The sequence below is a fragment of the Maylandia zebra genome, linkage group LG9, assembly GCF_041146795.1.
Source record: "Maylandia zebra isolate NMK-2024a linkage group LG9, Mzebra_GT3a, whole genome shotgun sequence".
In the NCBI taxonomy this organism is placed as follows: Eukaryota; Metazoa; Chordata; class Actinopteri; order Cichliformes; family Cichlidae; genus Maylandia; species Maylandia zebra.
In genome coordinates, this window is record NC_135175.1 from 14325334 (window position 1) to 14342750 (window position 17417).

Here is a 17417-nt window from a genome sequence, read left to right on the forward strand (position 1 = left end):
GACGCAGCCATGTTGGCATCAAACAGGAGAATGTTTTGTTACTGCAGGTGCAGCTATTCAGCAGAGGTTAACAAACGAGAAGGACTGCTTTGGAAACGGTTTCAGTTACAATAATGTTTTTTCTTCTATTGTTTTCTTTATGAGATTATGTTGTAAGGTAGGTAACCTTTATATCATGTAATTAATACATTTACTTTGACCCTATTATATCATCAATATTGTAACCCTCATGACAAGCAGTCTGTTTTTGAAGTATTTCCACTCATTGTTTTTTCTGTTTTACTTGGATTCAGGTAGAATTTAAGATTTATTCACAAATTCACCCTAAACTTTGTAGTTTAGAAAATTTAGAGAGGAAAAAAAATGTTTTACTTCATTTCCTCCTTCAGTATCATGGAGAAATGAGTCCATGTTATTTGGCTATCCAGTGGTGATTATGTGCTCTTCATTTCATGCACTGCTTTATGTGCGAGACTGCAGCGCCCTCTGGGGGAGTCATCTGTTACTGTTAGAAAGAAATGCCATGAAGTCGTAAGATAAGCATGGCCGTTATCGTGCTATAGTTGGATCACAGGTGAGCAAAGACACGCTTTAGTTTATGAGCAGAATAAACTTGAGGTTCAAAGTTCAAGTTCATCCAGAGACTTAATATTTAAATCTTCACTGCCGATGCATAACTAAAAAGAAGTTTATTCGATTTCTTTTTATTGGTCGTGTCTGACTAGCTGTGCTGTTTTTACAAGTCTGCACTCTTATTTTCTTATATTTCAGAAACATCCAAAGGTTTGTGGAGGCTCGAAGACTAACTCAGTTGTCGTTTCACGGTTGTGTTACTGTGGTGGAGGTTTTGCATGCTTTTAACTGTATTATACAAATACACAGCAGAGAATAGTGGTGCATTCAGAACTCGTTTATTCTTTATTGCACTCAGGCTACATGGACAATAAGAGCTACAGCACTACATTTTAACTGCAGCCATGAAAACCCGGTGAGTGGTGGGTTTACTCTTCTCCTTTCTGTAAAGACAGAAACGATGATCACATTTTAAAGTGTTTTCTGTTTGTTTTCAAAAGAATTACAGCTTTTTAAATAAAATGTTGGACCTATTTTGCATGACTGACCTTAGCTCCGGAGTCACGGCTCTTCGCTCTCAGCTTGTTGACCTGAGACTCTGCTATGTCGGCCCGCTCCCCTGCTTCCTCCAGCTCGTGCTGCAACTTGCGCAGCTTGCTAAGGTTTGCATTGGACTGCTCCTCCTGAAAATGAAGACAGGAGTATGTAACTCCAGTGGAGGCTCATCCATGAATATTCCATAAATAAAGCTTCTATAATTTTGCTTACAGCCTCCTCTGCAGCCCTCTTGTAGGATTTCACTTTCAGCTGCAGTTTATCCACCAGGTCCTGCAGGCGGTTCAGATTCTTCTTGTCCTCCTCAGTCTGTTAAATCATTACACAGGACGTGCTGCTCATTATACCAGAACCTTTATTTATTTTTTGCATCACAGAGGAACAGAGCCTGGAGTTTACCTGGTAGGTCAACTCTTTGATGCGCCGCTCATACTTCCGGATGCCCTTCACAGAGTCGCTGCTTTTCCTTTGCTCAATTTCCAACTCATTTTCCAGCTCTCTCACCTGGAAAAGAAGCCATCAATTTATCCTTTGTAAGACTGTTAAAGTCACCAACTCCTCTATTTTACAGCACTCCAAGTTCTGAAACATTTACCCTGGACTCCAGCTTCTGGACCTGCTTCTTTCCACCTTTCATAGCTATCTGCTCGGCCTCATCCAGGCGGTGCTGCAGATCTTTGATGGTTTGCTCCATGTTTTTCTTCATACGCTCCAGGTGGGCACTGGTGTCTTGCTCCTTCTTCAGCTCCTCCGCCATCATGGCAGCATCAGTAACGGCCTTCTTTGCCTTCTCCTCAGCATTTCTGCATTCCTGCACAGCCTCCTCCACCTCATTCTGAAGCTGAGCTGTGTCACTCTCCAGCTTCTTCTTTTGGTTCAAGAGGCTGGTGTTCTGCCGGGAGAATCAGGCAGCTTTAGCATGCAATATTATCTTGCAGGATAGCGTTTGCAGTGTTGCAGACATACCTGCGAGTGCAGCAGCTGAACTCGCTCGCTGACATCCAGCAGCTCCTGCTCGGCCAGCTTCCGACCCCGTTCGGTCTGCTCCACCAAAGCCCTCAGCTCATCGAGCTCAGCCTGCATCAGGTTGTTACGTCTCTCCACGATGGCAATGTTCTCCTTCAGGTCATCATTGGCACGGAGAGCTTCATCCAGCTGCAGCTGTGAGTCCTGTCGTGATAGAATTTAAAATGATAACATTTTCCAAAAATGTATCTCAGGCTTTATCTTGTTTCTCGGTTTAAAAATGCAAGTAAGTAACTGAAGCATCACCTTCAGGTGAGCGTGGACTCCCTTGAGCTGCTTCTGAGCCTCTGCTGCCTGCCTGTTAGCCTGGCTCAGTTGGATCTCCATCTCATTTAGATCCCCCTCCATCTTCTTCTTTAGTCTAAGAGCCTCGTTTCTGCTGCGAATCTCAGCCTCCAGCGAGCTCTGCAGAGTGTCCGTCACCCTCTGATGGTTTCGCTTGGCCTGCTCCATCTCCTCGTCCTTCTCCGTCAGCTTGCGCTCCATGTCAGCTTTCATTTGATTGAACTCCAGCTGAGCTCGAAGGATCTTACCCTCTTCATGCTCAAGGGTACCCTGTCGGAAATAGTAGATGATGGTCTCTCTCTCATAGCATTCGGAGTGAGAAAATTTAAGAAAGGCAATAAAGCTCATCCATAAAGTCATATTTAAAAAAGAAAAAATCACCTCAGCTTCCTCCAGAGCAGTGTGTATCTCTGCCTTCTCTTGCTCCAGCTGTTTGCGGATCTTCTCCAGCTCATGGATGTTTTTTCCTCCCTCACCAAGTTGCTCAGTCAGGTCAGAAATTTCCTCTGTAGAGCAAAGATTCATTTAGTGGTACCATTTACTCTGTCCACTGCCACGTGAAAGGATAAATCGTGTTCAAATGATATCTTCCAACCTTGGAGATTCTTGTTTTCTCGTTTCATGGTCTCCAGATGTTCCAGAGCCTCTTCATAGGAGTTCTTCAATTTGAAGAGTTCAGTGCTGAGAGAACGAGCATCCTTCTGGGCACCTTCCAGCTCAGCTTGAGACTCCTCATACTTCTGCTTCCACTCAGCAAGGACCTGAGTGAATACCACAAAAAGTAGTTCATTTTATATGTTCAATTTTTAGTGGCATGCTAGTTTTTCTTTCTCGTGTGATGTTACCTTGTCAAAGTTTCTTTGCTTCTTGTCCAGAGCAGCAGCAGCAGCATTAGATCTCTCCACATCCACCATCAGATCCTCGATTTCACCCTGAAGCCTGTGTTTGGTTTTCTCCAGGGAGGAGCATTTTGCATTAGCAGCTTCCACAGCTTCCTCAGCATCCTGTAACCGTTGAGCTAGCTTTTTCCTAATAACAAACATACAACAGAAGTTTCAGATCATCACAGATAAGATGGATAAGATACTAATAAGATATCACAGGGAATTCATACTGAGTCCTTACTTTGCTTCTTCCAGCTCCTCTGTCCTTTGGATGGCATCAGTTTCATACTTGGTTCTCCACTGAGCCACCTCAGAGTTGGCTTTGGACATGCTGCGTTGGAGCTCAGCTTTGGCTTCCTGCTCTTCCTCAAACTGCTCCCTCAGCAAATCACAGTCATGGCGAGCAGACTGCACTGCATGGGCAAGTGCATTCTTGGCCTAGGATCAAGCAGTAGTAAGTCAAGTCATTTTGCCAGTAGATATTTAGTTTTGTATTTAAAAAGAAACAGTTCTTGAATACCTTGACTTCCTCCTCCAGCTGCCTCTTGAGGTCTTCAATCTGCTGGGTATATGAGAGCTTCGCTCTGGTCAGCTGGGACACCAAAGAGTTCTTCTCCTCCAGCTGCCTGGTGAGCTCACCTGCAAAATGAGGGTTTATTTTAGTTTTTTTCTCTCACTCCTATCCCCATTGTTCCGAATGTAATGGTGCTCTAGCAACTTGGACCTCTTTAGTTACCATTTTCAGTTTGAAACTTTGCTTTTTGCATTGTGAAGTCATTGATGGAACGTTGGGCCTCCTCTGATTTTGTCTTGTATTCGCTCACTTGATCCTCCAGAGTGCGACACATTTTCTCCAGGTTGCTCTGAGTGAAAGGATTTCCATATTAGAATGTAAGCTGTTATATCAACATGTACCATTATACCACGAATCACATTAGGAAAGCTATTGTTTCCTTATTTACACCAGTAAGATTGTCAGCAAGTTAGAGCTAAACCCAAGACAGTTAGCCTAGCTTAGCATTAAAACTGTAAGCTGGTAAACTTAGCATAACAATGTGCTGAATTACACACTGATCACAGAAGGCTAATGGGCCTGTAATGACAATGTAAGCATGCTAACTTGTTAAGAAAAAAGTTTTACTATATAAGTTTGGTTTGTCACCGCAATAATCACAACTGAAGAAAAAATACAGAGGCTAAGGGAACTGGTGTCAGTTTTGGAGGGAGACTGTTTAAACACCATCTTAAACAGCCATCATAAACCAAAGTACTGAACATGTCAATATGGGTTGACCTGCTTATGCTTATGCAATCAGTGTATAAACACTCTTATGTAACTTAAGTCACTAATATTAAAATTGAAAATGCTCATCACATTGATATAAGAGTGATTTTGATCTTTAGGGGTTACATTTAGTAAGACAAATTAAATTTTTACAAAAAAAGACAGCAAAAAATGTAAAACATTGTCAAAAAACCATTTGTTTGCTTTGGACATCTTACTTTAGCTTTGGCAAGCTGCTCCATGTTGGAGACGACGTCATCCAGCTCCAGTTTGAGCTCGCTCTTCTCTTTCTCCAGCTTCTGCTTGACTCTTTGCAAGTTGTCGATCTGCTCACCCAGATCAGCCACGCTGTCGGCATTCTTCTTTCTCAGTGCGGCAGCAGTGGCTTCATGGTGCAGAGTGGCCTCCTCAAGGTCCCTGCGCATCTTCTGGAACTCGGCCTCCCTCTTCTTGTTCACCTCGATCTGGGCAGCGGTGGCTCCTCCAGCCTCCTCCAGCCTTTCGCTGATCTCCTCCAGCTCCCTGGCCAAGTCAGCCCTCTGTTTCTCCACCTTGGCCCGGGCAGCTCGCTCTGCCTCCAGTTCTTCCTCTAGCTCCTCAATGCGGGCCTTGATTGAATTTACCAGATTCATTAAAAAAATTAATATAGGACTCACAAAATAAAGACAAAATAAGACATAAATAAAAACCCGCTGTTACCTGTAACTCCTTCAGTTTCTTCTGGAGCTGAGCACTCATTGCCTGCTCATCCTCAATTTTACTGAGATGCTGACTAATTTCAAAATCCTTCCTACATTCAATGACAGTGTTTTAGAATTAGTAAGCAGCTTTTTTTTGTCAAACAGTGGGTTATTTCTGTGATTTTTAAAGTGTAGTGTTACTTTTTGAGTTTTTCCTCTAGCTGCTGCTTGTCATTCTCCAGATCCATTATGTTTTCTTGGGTTAGCTTCAGGTCCCCTTCCAGTTTTCTCTTGGCTCTTTCTAAATCCATCCTCACCTTCTTCTCTTGTTCCAATGATCCTTCAAGCTAAAGGGCAAAAGAGTTACTCCATAATCTCATTGCAAGAATTTGACAGCTTATCTCAGTGAAATATCTGCGTTTAATAGGCTTACGTCATCGACTTGCTGCTCCAGCTTGACTTTGGCCTTGGTCAGAGAGTTGACTTTGTCTTCCTCACTCTGCAAGTCATCCAGCGTTTGCTGGTGGGCCTCCTGAAGAGCTTTCTTCTCTTTGGTCAGCTTAGCAATGATTTCATCCAAAGCTGCCATTTCTTCAGTCAGATTTTTCACCTTAGAATAAGATCACAGAAAGAGTATTTACTCTGGTACATGGAGACGTTTTTCACCACATAAAAACTCTTTTAAACGCCAATGAATGATTTGTAGTCCATCCATGATAACAATAATCTGTGGACATTGACGTGACAATTCCACCTCATAGCTGAAGACAATCAGTATCAGCATTCATTCAAATATGTGTTTATGGCAACCGGATCAAAGTCCAGTGATACTCGCTATCAAATCCAAACTATTTTAGTTTTAGAATAAAGAACAGTTAGTCTGAGACTCTATAACACTGAGCTAAAGGGTGGTAAAATACTCATCATTATAAGTCGTTTTATATTTTGTGAACATGATTGGATGTGTTTCATACCTTGTTCTCAGTGGCATGCTTTTCCTTTTCCACTTTAGACAGAGTCAGCTCTAAATCATCAATGTCCTTCTTAAGCTCTGAACACTCATCCTCCAGCTTCCTTTTCTTAGCAGTTAGCTCTGCATTCATCTCCTCTTCATCCTCGAGTCTCTCTGTCAGCTCTTTGACTTTAGCCTCAAGCTGAATCTTGCTCTTAATCAGACCCTCACAGCGCTCCTCAGCATCTGAAAGATTGTCTTGCTCCTAAATGCAAGAAATTAAACAGTATTGTTATTTATTACAGTTATGTATCACGTCCACGTACGTTTTAGATGACTAATGTATCTTACAGATTGGACTTGGAGCTGTAAGTCATTCTTCTCTTGGAGAAGGGTGACCATTTTTTCCTCCAGCTCCTTCTTGCGGGCTTCAGATTTGGCATATGCCTCTTTGAGCTTTGTAAACTCCTCTTTCATGTTTGCCATCTCCTTCTCAGTCTCAGCTGATTTCAGCAGAGGTTTAATCTTAAAGAACATCTTCATCCAGGGCCAATTTTTGACGCCCATGAAGGCACGAATGTTCCACTGGATCACGAGTAAGGCATCCCTGTGGGATGTATCAGACAGTTCAAGTTCATTTTTATCTTAATGTAATGTTATCTTCATGTTAAATATGAAGACTTTGGCACCAACCTGCGCTCAACAATTTTCTGGAACTCAATCCTGGCGAGCAGTCCTCTGGATCTTGCTTGAATTCCAGTAATGATGAGAGCGAGGCGATCATCTCTCATCTCTTCAAGAACACCAAGCAGACCAGCTTTGAAGAACACCTGATAGTGACAGAGTGGTTTTCATTGTTTTTTTACTGCACAGAAAAAAAGTTCAGCCTTTTCTTTGTTAATATAGCTGGCGAAACAAACCTTCGTGTGCCCCAGCTTGTACTGCTCGTGATCAATATCCAATGACCCCAGAAGTTTTTCTGAGGCTTTTTTGTTGTCAATGAACTGCCCTTCAGGAATAGCACTGGGGTTCAAGATGCGATATCTGAAACGATACAGCCATAGCATTATTACAATAACTGAATGAAGTGGAAAAAAAATAAAGAAGAATAACAATAGGAAGGCAAACAACCCAAAGTGTGGGGTTACAATGTGTTTCCCAGCATTTGCCAGCAGCGCCAGAGAACAGGATTTCTGAAAGTTAGTGTTTTTGTCTAAAAGCCCCTTGAGAAGGGAAACTACAATGTTGCAAACAATTGCTAAAAGCAACCAATAGGGAAAACGTGTCAACCTTAAGCTGCCAGGGGAAAAACGTTTAAGGACTAGAAATATATGAAAACCTTCTATCGCTGCTATTGTACAAAAGAACAACAGATGATGTTTTTCTTGCCTTTGTTTGAAGTCTCCATACTGAATCCTGTTGGGAAATCCCTTCCTGCAGATCCTGATCCCTTCCAGCACACCGTTACAGCGTAGCTGGTGCATGACCAGAGGATTCTCCATCGCCCCAGGAGTCTTGGTCTCATTGGGGATGATGCAGCGCACAAAATGAGGGTGAGTTGACCTGAGGTTGGTCATGAGTTTATTCAGATTCTCCTGTAAAAGTAAGAAGGAAATCATCAGTAGGTCCGCACTGTAGGCTAAACCTACAAAACCTTCCCAACTTTAGGCATTTTTTACCCTGTGCAGCGCAGACACAGTCTGGAAGGAAGAACCTTTCTTCTTTCCTCCCTTTCCCTTGCCTCCTCCATCTTGGGCTGCATGGAGTTACAAGTTATATAAATATCACTGTGATTTTCTTAAATAATGGAAAATTTACAGAGCAAAAAACCCAAAAGTGCTTACTGGACTCTGCACCCGCATACCCCATGAACAGCATTGAGAGTAACTTCAGAGTGGACTTCTGATAGAGTCCAACCACGGTCTCATTGAGCGGGTCCTTGTTCTTCTCCAGCCAGTTAGTGATGTTGTAGTCAACAGTACCAGCATAGTGGATGAGAGAGAAATGAGCCTCTGCTTTTCCTTTAATAACTCTGGGCTTCTGGAAGTTGGGACTTTTACCCAGATGGTTGTCATACAACTTGGCTTTGAATGTCGAATCTGAAGCTTTGGGGAACATGCACTCCTCTTCAAGGATGGACATGATGCCCATGGGCTTTAATAAAGGATGGATAAGATGTTAGACTATTATACACAAAAGCTGTCAAAATGACCAAGTTTGAACACACCAACCTTTTCAATGAGTTCAATGCAGGCTGCCAAGTCCATGCCAAAGTCAATGAACTCCCAAACGATGCCCTCTTTCTTGTACTCTTCTTGCTCCAGTACAAACATGTGATGGTTGAAGAACTGCTGCAGCTTCTCATTGGTGTAGTTGATGCAAAGCTGCTCGAAGGTGTTGAACTAAAAAAGTGAGAGTCAGATTTCATATACATTATACAGGAAGGACATTTTTCCATAAATATTGTGTAAGATGTCCTTAAACCCTTTAACACTCACATCAAAGATCTCAAATCCAGCAATATCAAGCACACCAATGAAGTACTGACGAGGTTGTTTGGTATCCAGAGATTGATTGATTCTCACCACCATCCACAAGAACATTTTCTCGTACACTGACTTGGCCAGAGCACCGATAGAGTAGTACACCTTAAAAAAAGAAAACATGAAAGCAATGAAATCAAAGTTTAAATTTGTTGTATTCTTTAAGTACTCACAGAACTGTGAGGTTCCTTTTATTTCATCTCACCTGCTGCACACTTTGACCTTTGGTGACCCACTCGTTGCCTACTTTAACTCTTGGGTGGCACAGCCCCTTGATGAGGTCAGCAGAGTTTAGGCCCATAAGATATGCCGCTTTGTCGACATCTGTAAACGGATGTTGTATTAAAGCATTATTTTCTGTAGTTATACTGTTATATAGTTACACTGCTGAGGTTTTATTTCTGTTCTGACCCTCAGTGCCATCAGGCTCCGCTTGTTCTTCTCGCTGCTTCTGTTTGAATTTCATGTTTCCATAATGCATGATGGCACCGGTCAGCTTGTAAATGCCATTCTTCTCCTCTTGGGTGAAGCCCAGGACATCAAAAGCTTCCTAAAACAAGAAAATTGCATTTCCGTTTGTTATTGCTGAATATGTATATAGATTTGAGGATTTGTATTTTCCACTATGCTCTGTTTCACTCACATCAGTAGCCATCAGCTCTTCAGAATCATTGATAGAAGCTACGGTTGTTTCTCCTTGGGAGATGTAGGCGTAGTCATAGGGGTTGTTGGTGATCAACAGCATTTCTGCCAGAGAAAAGAAAGATTGCAATCTATGTGACTACGTTCTGCTTTATTCTGGTATGGACAGTGGATAAAAAGACAGGAATTACACATAGAATACACGGGTAGTTTGCAGTGGGAAAATACAGCCATGCTATTGGATCTGATCCTGACCACTTGGATTTTGGATCACCCTTCTACCCAGCCTATTATTCAGCACTCACCCAGCAGCTCTGGTTTCTGCTGGGACAGAATCTGGTAGAAGATGTGATAGTCCCGCTCAGCCTTGAGCTGATAGGTGACACGAGACTTCTCCAGCAAATCTATAAAAGAAAAAAAATGTAAAGGTAGAACAGTAATTGAATGCCACTTTGTTGAAACCTACAGGAAATCTCATCAAAATAGGAAACTAGAAAACAAAGTTAATGTAATTAAGTAGAACACATAGTGTGCTCTAAACACAGCACCATGCAAATCTTGAAAAAATTATTTGGATTATGATGATGTCACAGCATACTCACATGTCTCAATGTCAGCAGAAGACAATTTTCCACTGACTCCGAAGTGGATTCGAATAAATTTACCCTGTGAGGATATGTAGGATTGAACCCAGTGAGGACAGTGAAGAATGAAGAGGATATCCAGGATTTTGTAAAGCCTGCCTGAAATGTTCACTTAACTCACTGTTGGTGTTTTGTACTCTGTACTTAAATGTGTTGACATTTGTTAGCATAAAGAATGAAAGTGGAGCTGGCATGAACTGTAGAGCAGTTCCCTCAAAACAAGTGAACTCACAAATCTGGAGGAGTTGTCATTCCTGATGGTCTTGGCATTTCCAAACGCCTCCAGAGCAGGATTGGCCTGGATGATCTGATCCTCCAGGGTGCCCTGCAGATGTAAAGCATAGAAAGTTTTAGTCATCTAAACTGTATTTATAACGCTTTCAAAATATCACATCACACCGACCTTTTTCTCCTGTTTTTCATCCTTCTTGCCAGAAACCGCTGCAATGCTGGCAAAGTACTGGATGACTCTCTTGGTGTTCACAGTCTTTCCTGCACCAGATTCTCCACTGGGGACAAAAACCAGTGAGCTTGTGAGACATCTCTGTAACAGCTTAAACACAGTCTTGATAATAAAAAAAAAAGATCTGGTTATCGGGACTGACTTACGTGATAAGGATTGACTGGTTTTCTCTGTCTGCAAGATTTATGAGAATAAATGTTAGAAGTTATCTTTTTAAATGTCTCAGAGAGACCGTTACAAAGTCCTGTATACAAGGTGAACATACCAGCAAGCATATACTGGTAGGCATTGTCAGAGATGGAGTAGATGTGAGGAGGAGCTTCACTCCTCTTCTTTCCTCTGTAGGCAGCGACCACCGACTTATCGTACACTGGCAGCCACTTGTAGGGGTTGACAGTTACACAGAACAGTCCTGAGTAGGTCTGTGGAAGAAGATTTACGCAAGTTTTATTTGGTTTCTTTTAGATTAAGCTACAGATTCCATGCTATGCAGATATCTCCGGGCTTGTGGTTACTACTCACGTAGATCATCCACGCTGCGTAACGCTCTTTGAGGTTAAACAGCACAGCAGGTTCATGGAGGAAGGTGAACATCGCCATGTCCTCAATCTTATCGAACTTTGGCGGGTTCTGAGGATGGATATCTGCCTCCTTATGGGTGACGGTCTAAAAGGGTTTAACAAAAAGCTTAAATCAAACTGTAAAACCCGTCAGGGGTGTAAGTTCATAATCTCAACTAATGTTTCAGTTTTTATTCAGCTGGTGTAAATATGACACACTAACCTTTCCAAACTCAGTTTCAACGGTAACTTTGTCACCGTCCCTGCTCATGACTGAGGCTTTGACGTACTCCACCTCGGGGTCGGGTACAAAACAAAACTTTTTCATGTCGAAAGGTCTGGTCTGAGCTTCCAAACGCTCCTTCTCCGACTTTCTCAGGAAGGAAGCTGCCGACCCAAACTCCGCCATGATGGCGTCACTTGACATCCTGAAAGCTGCGAGGCAAGAGTGTGGGTTTAAAAGCGTGTTGGTTACATCTTTCTTGGATGGTATTGGGAGAATTTGTAAGCTGATTTAATTGTAATGTATTTCTGCAAATAGTTTAAAGGTAATAATTAGTAATTATATCATAAAAATGTTGTTAACTAAGAACTACGACCACAAGCTACAGTAGTACAGACATAAATGTCATTCTGAGTCTAGTATAACTTTGTTTTGAAACAGGAAAAGCATGGAGCTGTTTACCTGTTTTCTCTTCCTTTCCCTTGATGAAAGTTTACTGGGTCTCTAGAAAGACAAGACGACAAAAGGAAATGCATTTTCAGTACATGTCCTTATAGTTATGTTATTATAAAATGTGTGTATGCTTACCTGTAGATGGTGTGATTCTGTCCATTCTCCCGTCTCTCTGACCTCCTCTTTTTATACATCCAGGAGGCAGTGCCTCAGCACACAGCCGCCCTAAAAGGCATGATGCCAGAACACAAAGGGATCAAAAAAGAAACACCTGTATTTGGAGATAAAGGTGTGGACAAATATAGCCATCGGCTATTGTAGCCGAAGCTTAATTAGCTTGTCCTCTATCAGCATCTGTTTTAGTTCTGTCCTTCAATTGTGAGAAAAGCAAGAAAATCACTTAAAAAAAACATTAAAAATAGCTCTGACTCTTATATGAATCATTTATGTTATTTTCATTATATTAAACCCATTTCCACACATTTTATTGTCTTAAATGAGAATCATTGACTCATGTTTTTTTGTTATTAAAGTCTAAATTCTGTTATTAGTTTCTTACGTGCCTCGTCACTGCTACTGTAAGCACTGTCTGCGTGTCTTGTGACTGTGGTATTGTCTTCTATTGTCCTGGAGGACAAAGATAAACCCTGTGAATTTTTGACTTGGATTCCTTCTGGTAGTCCTTTGCCTCCCAGTGGGCCTCAGATGACCCTCCTCCATCTATAGTAAAAGGTCGGGAGTGACAGCTGCTTGCTTTCAACGGTCTAAGTGGCCATGCTGTAAGGAAATACATTTAGCACACAAAGGACACTTACTACCTCCCCCATATAGGCGTTACTAATGACACCGCAGCCAGTGCTGTAAATAAGTGTCACATTAGCAAGAGAAGATCCTTAAATCACACGTTTATTGAATGGACCACCTGAAGCCCTCCTCAAGAAGCACAAAACCTTTCGACATTAACAACTTCACACTTTGAGGTTCACCGTGACCTTGTGGGTCTTGACAGTTGGCTGTCTGCACCCAGCGCACCACTCCTCGGCACATCGCAGGCGGTGCTGAGTTTCATTCCCAGCTGTCTTGTGTCCTTCTGCAGTCAACACTTATGAGGAAGCTTGACAGGCCTTCCTATACGCAGCAGCCGCCCTGGTGGGTTGTTCGAGCTGCTGCTTGAACATACAATGAGCAGCCGAAACATCAAAGCCTGACAGGTGACGTGAATAGCGTCAGTGTTAAAGTGCATTGTTGTGGATGTTACTTGATTACCCAACTAAGCATTGTTGCAAACCAAACATACACACACAAACCTGAAGGACATTGTACCAAAAAGGAAAAACAGAAGAAATTTTCATGAAAATTCAAGGAACACAACAAAGAGCTGTAGGCCCACACTCCCCAGATCCCAGTCCAATCAGGCATAGAGATGCACTCTGCAGCCCACAGCACCCAGCAGGCTCGATGCCAACAAACTGGTGCTAGACACCACATGACAGGTACATTGTTCATCAGTCAGAATAATATTACACATGTTCTTGCTCCTCTTGTTCTGCAGATTAAAGGCCTCTAATCAGAATTTCAGGTGTCTATGAAGCATGCATTTTTTAAGATAGTGAAAGTGCTGGTAAGCATTTTACATAAATTCATCATGAATGTCATGATAACTTTGGTAACTTTATACAAACACTCACTTAAATCTTTTAATTAAGGGTGCTGAACGTTGCACATTGCCTGTTAACTTTATCTTAGTGATCATGATCGACTACAACTCGTAGTGTTTCTTTAAAAAAAAGGATTGGTTGGCAGCACTCATTGGATTGACCAACACTCAGAAACATGCAAAAGTCCAATGAAACCAGTGAAGATCTAAGAGGGAGAATTGTAGATGCACAAAAGTTTGGATGGTCTCTATGTGCCATTTCTTCTTCACTGAAGAAGAAGCTCCTGCTTCAAGCTCGACTGAAATTTGCGACTGCCCACATGGACGAGGCAAATGGCTCGTGGAGAAAAGATTTATGGTCAGACCAGACAAAGGTTAAGCTATTTGGCCATAATGGCAAGAGGTATGTTTGGAGAAGTAAAGGTGATGTTTTCAGTCCTAAATACACTGTACCAACTGTCAAGCATGGTGGTGGTCCTGTTTTGCTGCCACTGGTACATTGCACATTGCAAGTGGATGGAATAATAAAAACAGGAATACCACCAAATTCTTGAGCTTCAACACCTCAAATCAAACGCTAAATAGTTTAACCACAACCAATGTTGGGTATTCCAAGAGGACAAAGATCTCAAACTCAAACCAAAACTGTTTTAGGATGGATAAAACAGGCTAACATTAAGCTTCTCTAATGGCCTTCCCAAAGCCCCGACCTCAACCCCTTTGAAAATGTGTCAACTGCAATCATTCCACCCTATGACATTCCTGCCCACGACACTTCTCCAGTCCATCTTTAATAACCTGAAAAGTTGGTTGATTCCCACCTGACTCCAGTCTTTAAACTCTGTTATTTTTATTTTGCTTTACTGTCAAGGAATATACAGTGCCAGCATACTACAAGTGGAATACAATAAATATACATCAGGTTTACTATTAGTTGCTGCTTCCCCAGCACAATAATCTTGAAAACAAAGTGGGCAAGTGTTTATAGCCTGTTGTTTTCTTCCTTTTGTCCTTGAGCTCTGAGATGGCAGCATGACGTTCATAAAGCCTCTACAAATGTCACTGGCACCGAAACTGACAGCCAAGGCATAGTGGCACACGATGTCAGACTTACTTAGATCCTCACACTCACTGGCTTTGTGCCATTTCTCTCCACTTTGCATAACAATCTAGCTAAAAGAGGAGTCGATGAGATACAAAAAAGAATCTGTTTTATATTCAAGTCGAGCTTTTGTTCATTTTTCTGCATGTTCACACTCTAAATCCAATCCAAATTTGAGTGTGAGCATTATCGTGTTTGCAGCTGTTGTTCGGCAAGGCCAGGTCACCACCCTATATACTGGTACCGTAACTGCTACTTCGTTCTGTCACCCCCACGCTTCATCTTGTTGGCCTGACATTGTTTCCTTCCATTTACCCTTGAGGACAAAGATAAACCTGTGAAATTGTTTTGGGATTCCTTCTGCCGAGCTTAAGTCAAAGCAGGCACTCCATACGGCCACAGCCCCTCTCAACAGTGACGCAAACCATCGTGTGTGTGAGCGCGTGAGTCCTTTTCAGTAATCATCACAGCCTCTTGAGTAAAAGATCAGTTTCTGTCATTGTAAAGATAAATACCTGATATGATCATGGTGGAGAAATCGTTTGAATTCACAAGTGTCTGCTGCTGTCACCAGGATCACAAGAAGTATTTCTTCACCGTGCAAAGTGTGAGACTGTCTACACAGTGATAATTTCTCTTAGACTTAGAGAAGGAATCTTCTCTTCCAAGACCCCTGCACTGTATAACAAGACTCTTTCAACACTTGAATGCTCCACATTCAAGGGCCTCACCTCAAGTAGTCTTATTAGCCCTTACATAATGTTCCCTGTCAGTTCCACACTCAGCTCTCAGCTGTCCTGTACTGTTTGAAGGGTCAGCTAACATGCTCTGATGTTCTCCTTACATCAGCTACCTTGGCTGTCTGCTTTATGTACAGCAGCTTCAACTTCACCTTGTAATGCACCTGAGTGATGATACAGTGGGGCAAAAAAGTATTTAGTCAGCCACCGATTGTACAAGTTCCCCGACTTAAAATGATGTCAGAGGTCAGTAATTTGCACCAGAGGTACACTTCAACTGTGAGAGACAGAATGTGAAAAAAAAATCCATGAATCCACATGGTAGGATTTGTAAAGAATTTATTCGTAAATTAGGGTGGAAAATAAGTATTTGGTCACCTCAAACAAGGAAAATCTCTGGCTCTCACAGACCTGTAACGTCTTCTGTAAGAAGCTTTTCTGTCCCCCACTCGTTACCTGTATGAATGGCACCTGTTTGAACTCATCATCTGTATAAAAGACACCTGTCCACAGCCTCAAACAGTCAGACTCCAAACTCCGCCATGGCCAAGACCAAAGAGCTTTCGAAGGACACCAGGAAAAGTATTGTAGACCTGCACCAGACTGGGAAGAGTGAATCTACAATAGGCAAGCAGCTTGGTGTGAAAAAATCAACTGTGGGAGCAATCATCAGAAAATAGAAGACATACAAGACCACTGATAATCTCCCTTGATCTGGGGCTCCACGCAAGATCTCATCCCGTGGGGTCAAAATGATCATGAGAACGGTGAGCAAAGATCCCAGAACCACACGGGGGGACCTGGTGAATGACCTGCAGAGAGCTGGGACCAAAGTAACAAAGGTCACCATCAGTAACACACTACAACGGCAGGGAATCAAATCCCGCAGTGCCAGACGTGTTCCGCTGCTGAAGCCAGTGCATGTCCAGGCCCGTCTGAAGTTTGCCAGAGAGCACATGGATGATACAGCAGAGGATTGGGAGAATGTCATGTGGTCAGATGAAACCAAAGTAGAACTTTTTGGTATAAACTCAACTCGTCGTGTTTGGAGGAAGAAGAATACTGAGTTGCATCCCAAGAACACCATACCTACTGTGAAGCATGGGGGTGGAAACATCATGCTATGGGGCTGTTTTTCTGCCAAGGGGACAGGACGACTGATCCGTGTTAAGGACAGAATGAATGGGGCCATGTATCGTGAGATTTTGAGCCAAAACCTCCTTCCATCAGTGAGAACTTTGAAGATGAAACGAGGCTGGGTCTTCCAACATGACAATGATCCAAAACACACCGCCCAGGCAACAAAGGAGTGGCTCCGTAAGAAGCATTTGAAAGTCCTGGAGTGGCCTAGCCAGTCTCCAGACCTCAACCCCATAGAAAATCTGTGGCGGGAGTTGAAAGTCCGGCGACAGCCCCAAAACATCACTGCTCTCGAGAAGATCTGCATGGAGGAATGGGCCAAAATACCAGCTACTGTGTGTGCAAACCTGGTAAAGACCTATAGTAAACGTTTGACCTCTGTTATTGCCAACAAAGGTTATGTTACAAAGTATTGAGTTGTATTTTTGTTATTGACCAAATACTTATTTTCCACCCTGATTTACGAATAAATTCTTTACAAATCCTACCATGTGGATTCATGGATTTTTTTTTCACATTCTGTCTCTCACAGTTGAAGTGTACCTCTGGTGCAAATTACTGACCTCTGTCATCATTTTAGGTGGGGGAACTTGTACAATCGGTGGCTGACTAAATACTTTTTTGCCCCACTGTATACAGTTGTTTGGAGATAATACAGGATGTCAGAACAGGGACTAGGAGTGAAGGTTGTCAGGTCTCCAGTTTTCCAGTGGAATTTAGCTGCTTTAGGCATATTAAATATTTCCTTTTTGGGATGTATTTCATTTACATATCTATTATTTTCTTAAACACCAATGACATTAGATACTTTATGTAACCTTTTGTTGTCTAAGTCTTCAAGAATGAAAACCCCAACTGGAACACTAGGTGATCAGAATATATTATTTTTGTTTATAATAATAATGGATACTTTATTGATCCCCATGGGGAAATTACTTGTTTTTCTCTGCATTTGACCCATTCACTCAGTGAAGCAGTGGGCAGCCCACTAAGCAGGCGCCCGGGGAGCA

At 42.3% G+C, this 17417-nt stretch overlaps 1 protein-coding gene across 1 annotated transcript; it reads right to left on the bottom strand.

The window, feature by feature from the left end:
* Nucleotides 1-876: 876 nt before the first annotated feature.
* LOC101463895 (myosin-6-like) lies at nucleotides 877-11933 on the bottom strand. Its single transcript, XM_004569540.4, has 39 exons — nucleotides 11904-11933; nucleotides 11778-11819; nucleotides 11316-11527; nucleotides 11055-11198; nucleotides 10798-10954; nucleotides 10679-10706; nucleotides 10473-10578; nucleotides 10302-10394; nucleotides 10028-10091; nucleotides 9731-9829; nucleotides 9427-9530; nucleotides 9195-9333; nucleotides 8989-9107; nucleotides 8739-8888; nucleotides 8472-8642; nucleotides 8085-8394; nucleotides 7920-7996; nucleotides 7630-7835; nucleotides 7161-7284; nucleotides 6934-7070; nucleotides 6592-6847; nucleotides 6263-6505; nucleotides 5722-5898; nucleotides 5490-5635; nucleotides 5308-5398; nucleotides 4827-5216; nucleotides 4060-4186; nucleotides 3844-3962; nucleotides 3565-3761; nucleotides 3285-3468; nucleotides 3035-3200; nucleotides 2821-2945; nucleotides 2401-2709; nucleotides 2095-2298; nucleotides 1724-2020; nucleotides 1528-1632; nucleotides 1342-1437; nucleotides 1122-1256; nucleotides 877-1016 (listed from the first exon to the last, which is right to left on the bottom strand). Exons 3-39 carry the CDS (start codon nucleotides 11517-11519, stop codon nucleotides 1002-1004), a joined length of 5814 nt encoding a protein of 1937 aa, XP_004569597.3. The 5' UTR covers nucleotides 11520-11527; nucleotides 11778-11819; nucleotides 11904-11933; the 3' UTR covers nucleotides 877-1001.
* Nucleotides 11934-17417: the final 5484 nt, after the last annotated feature.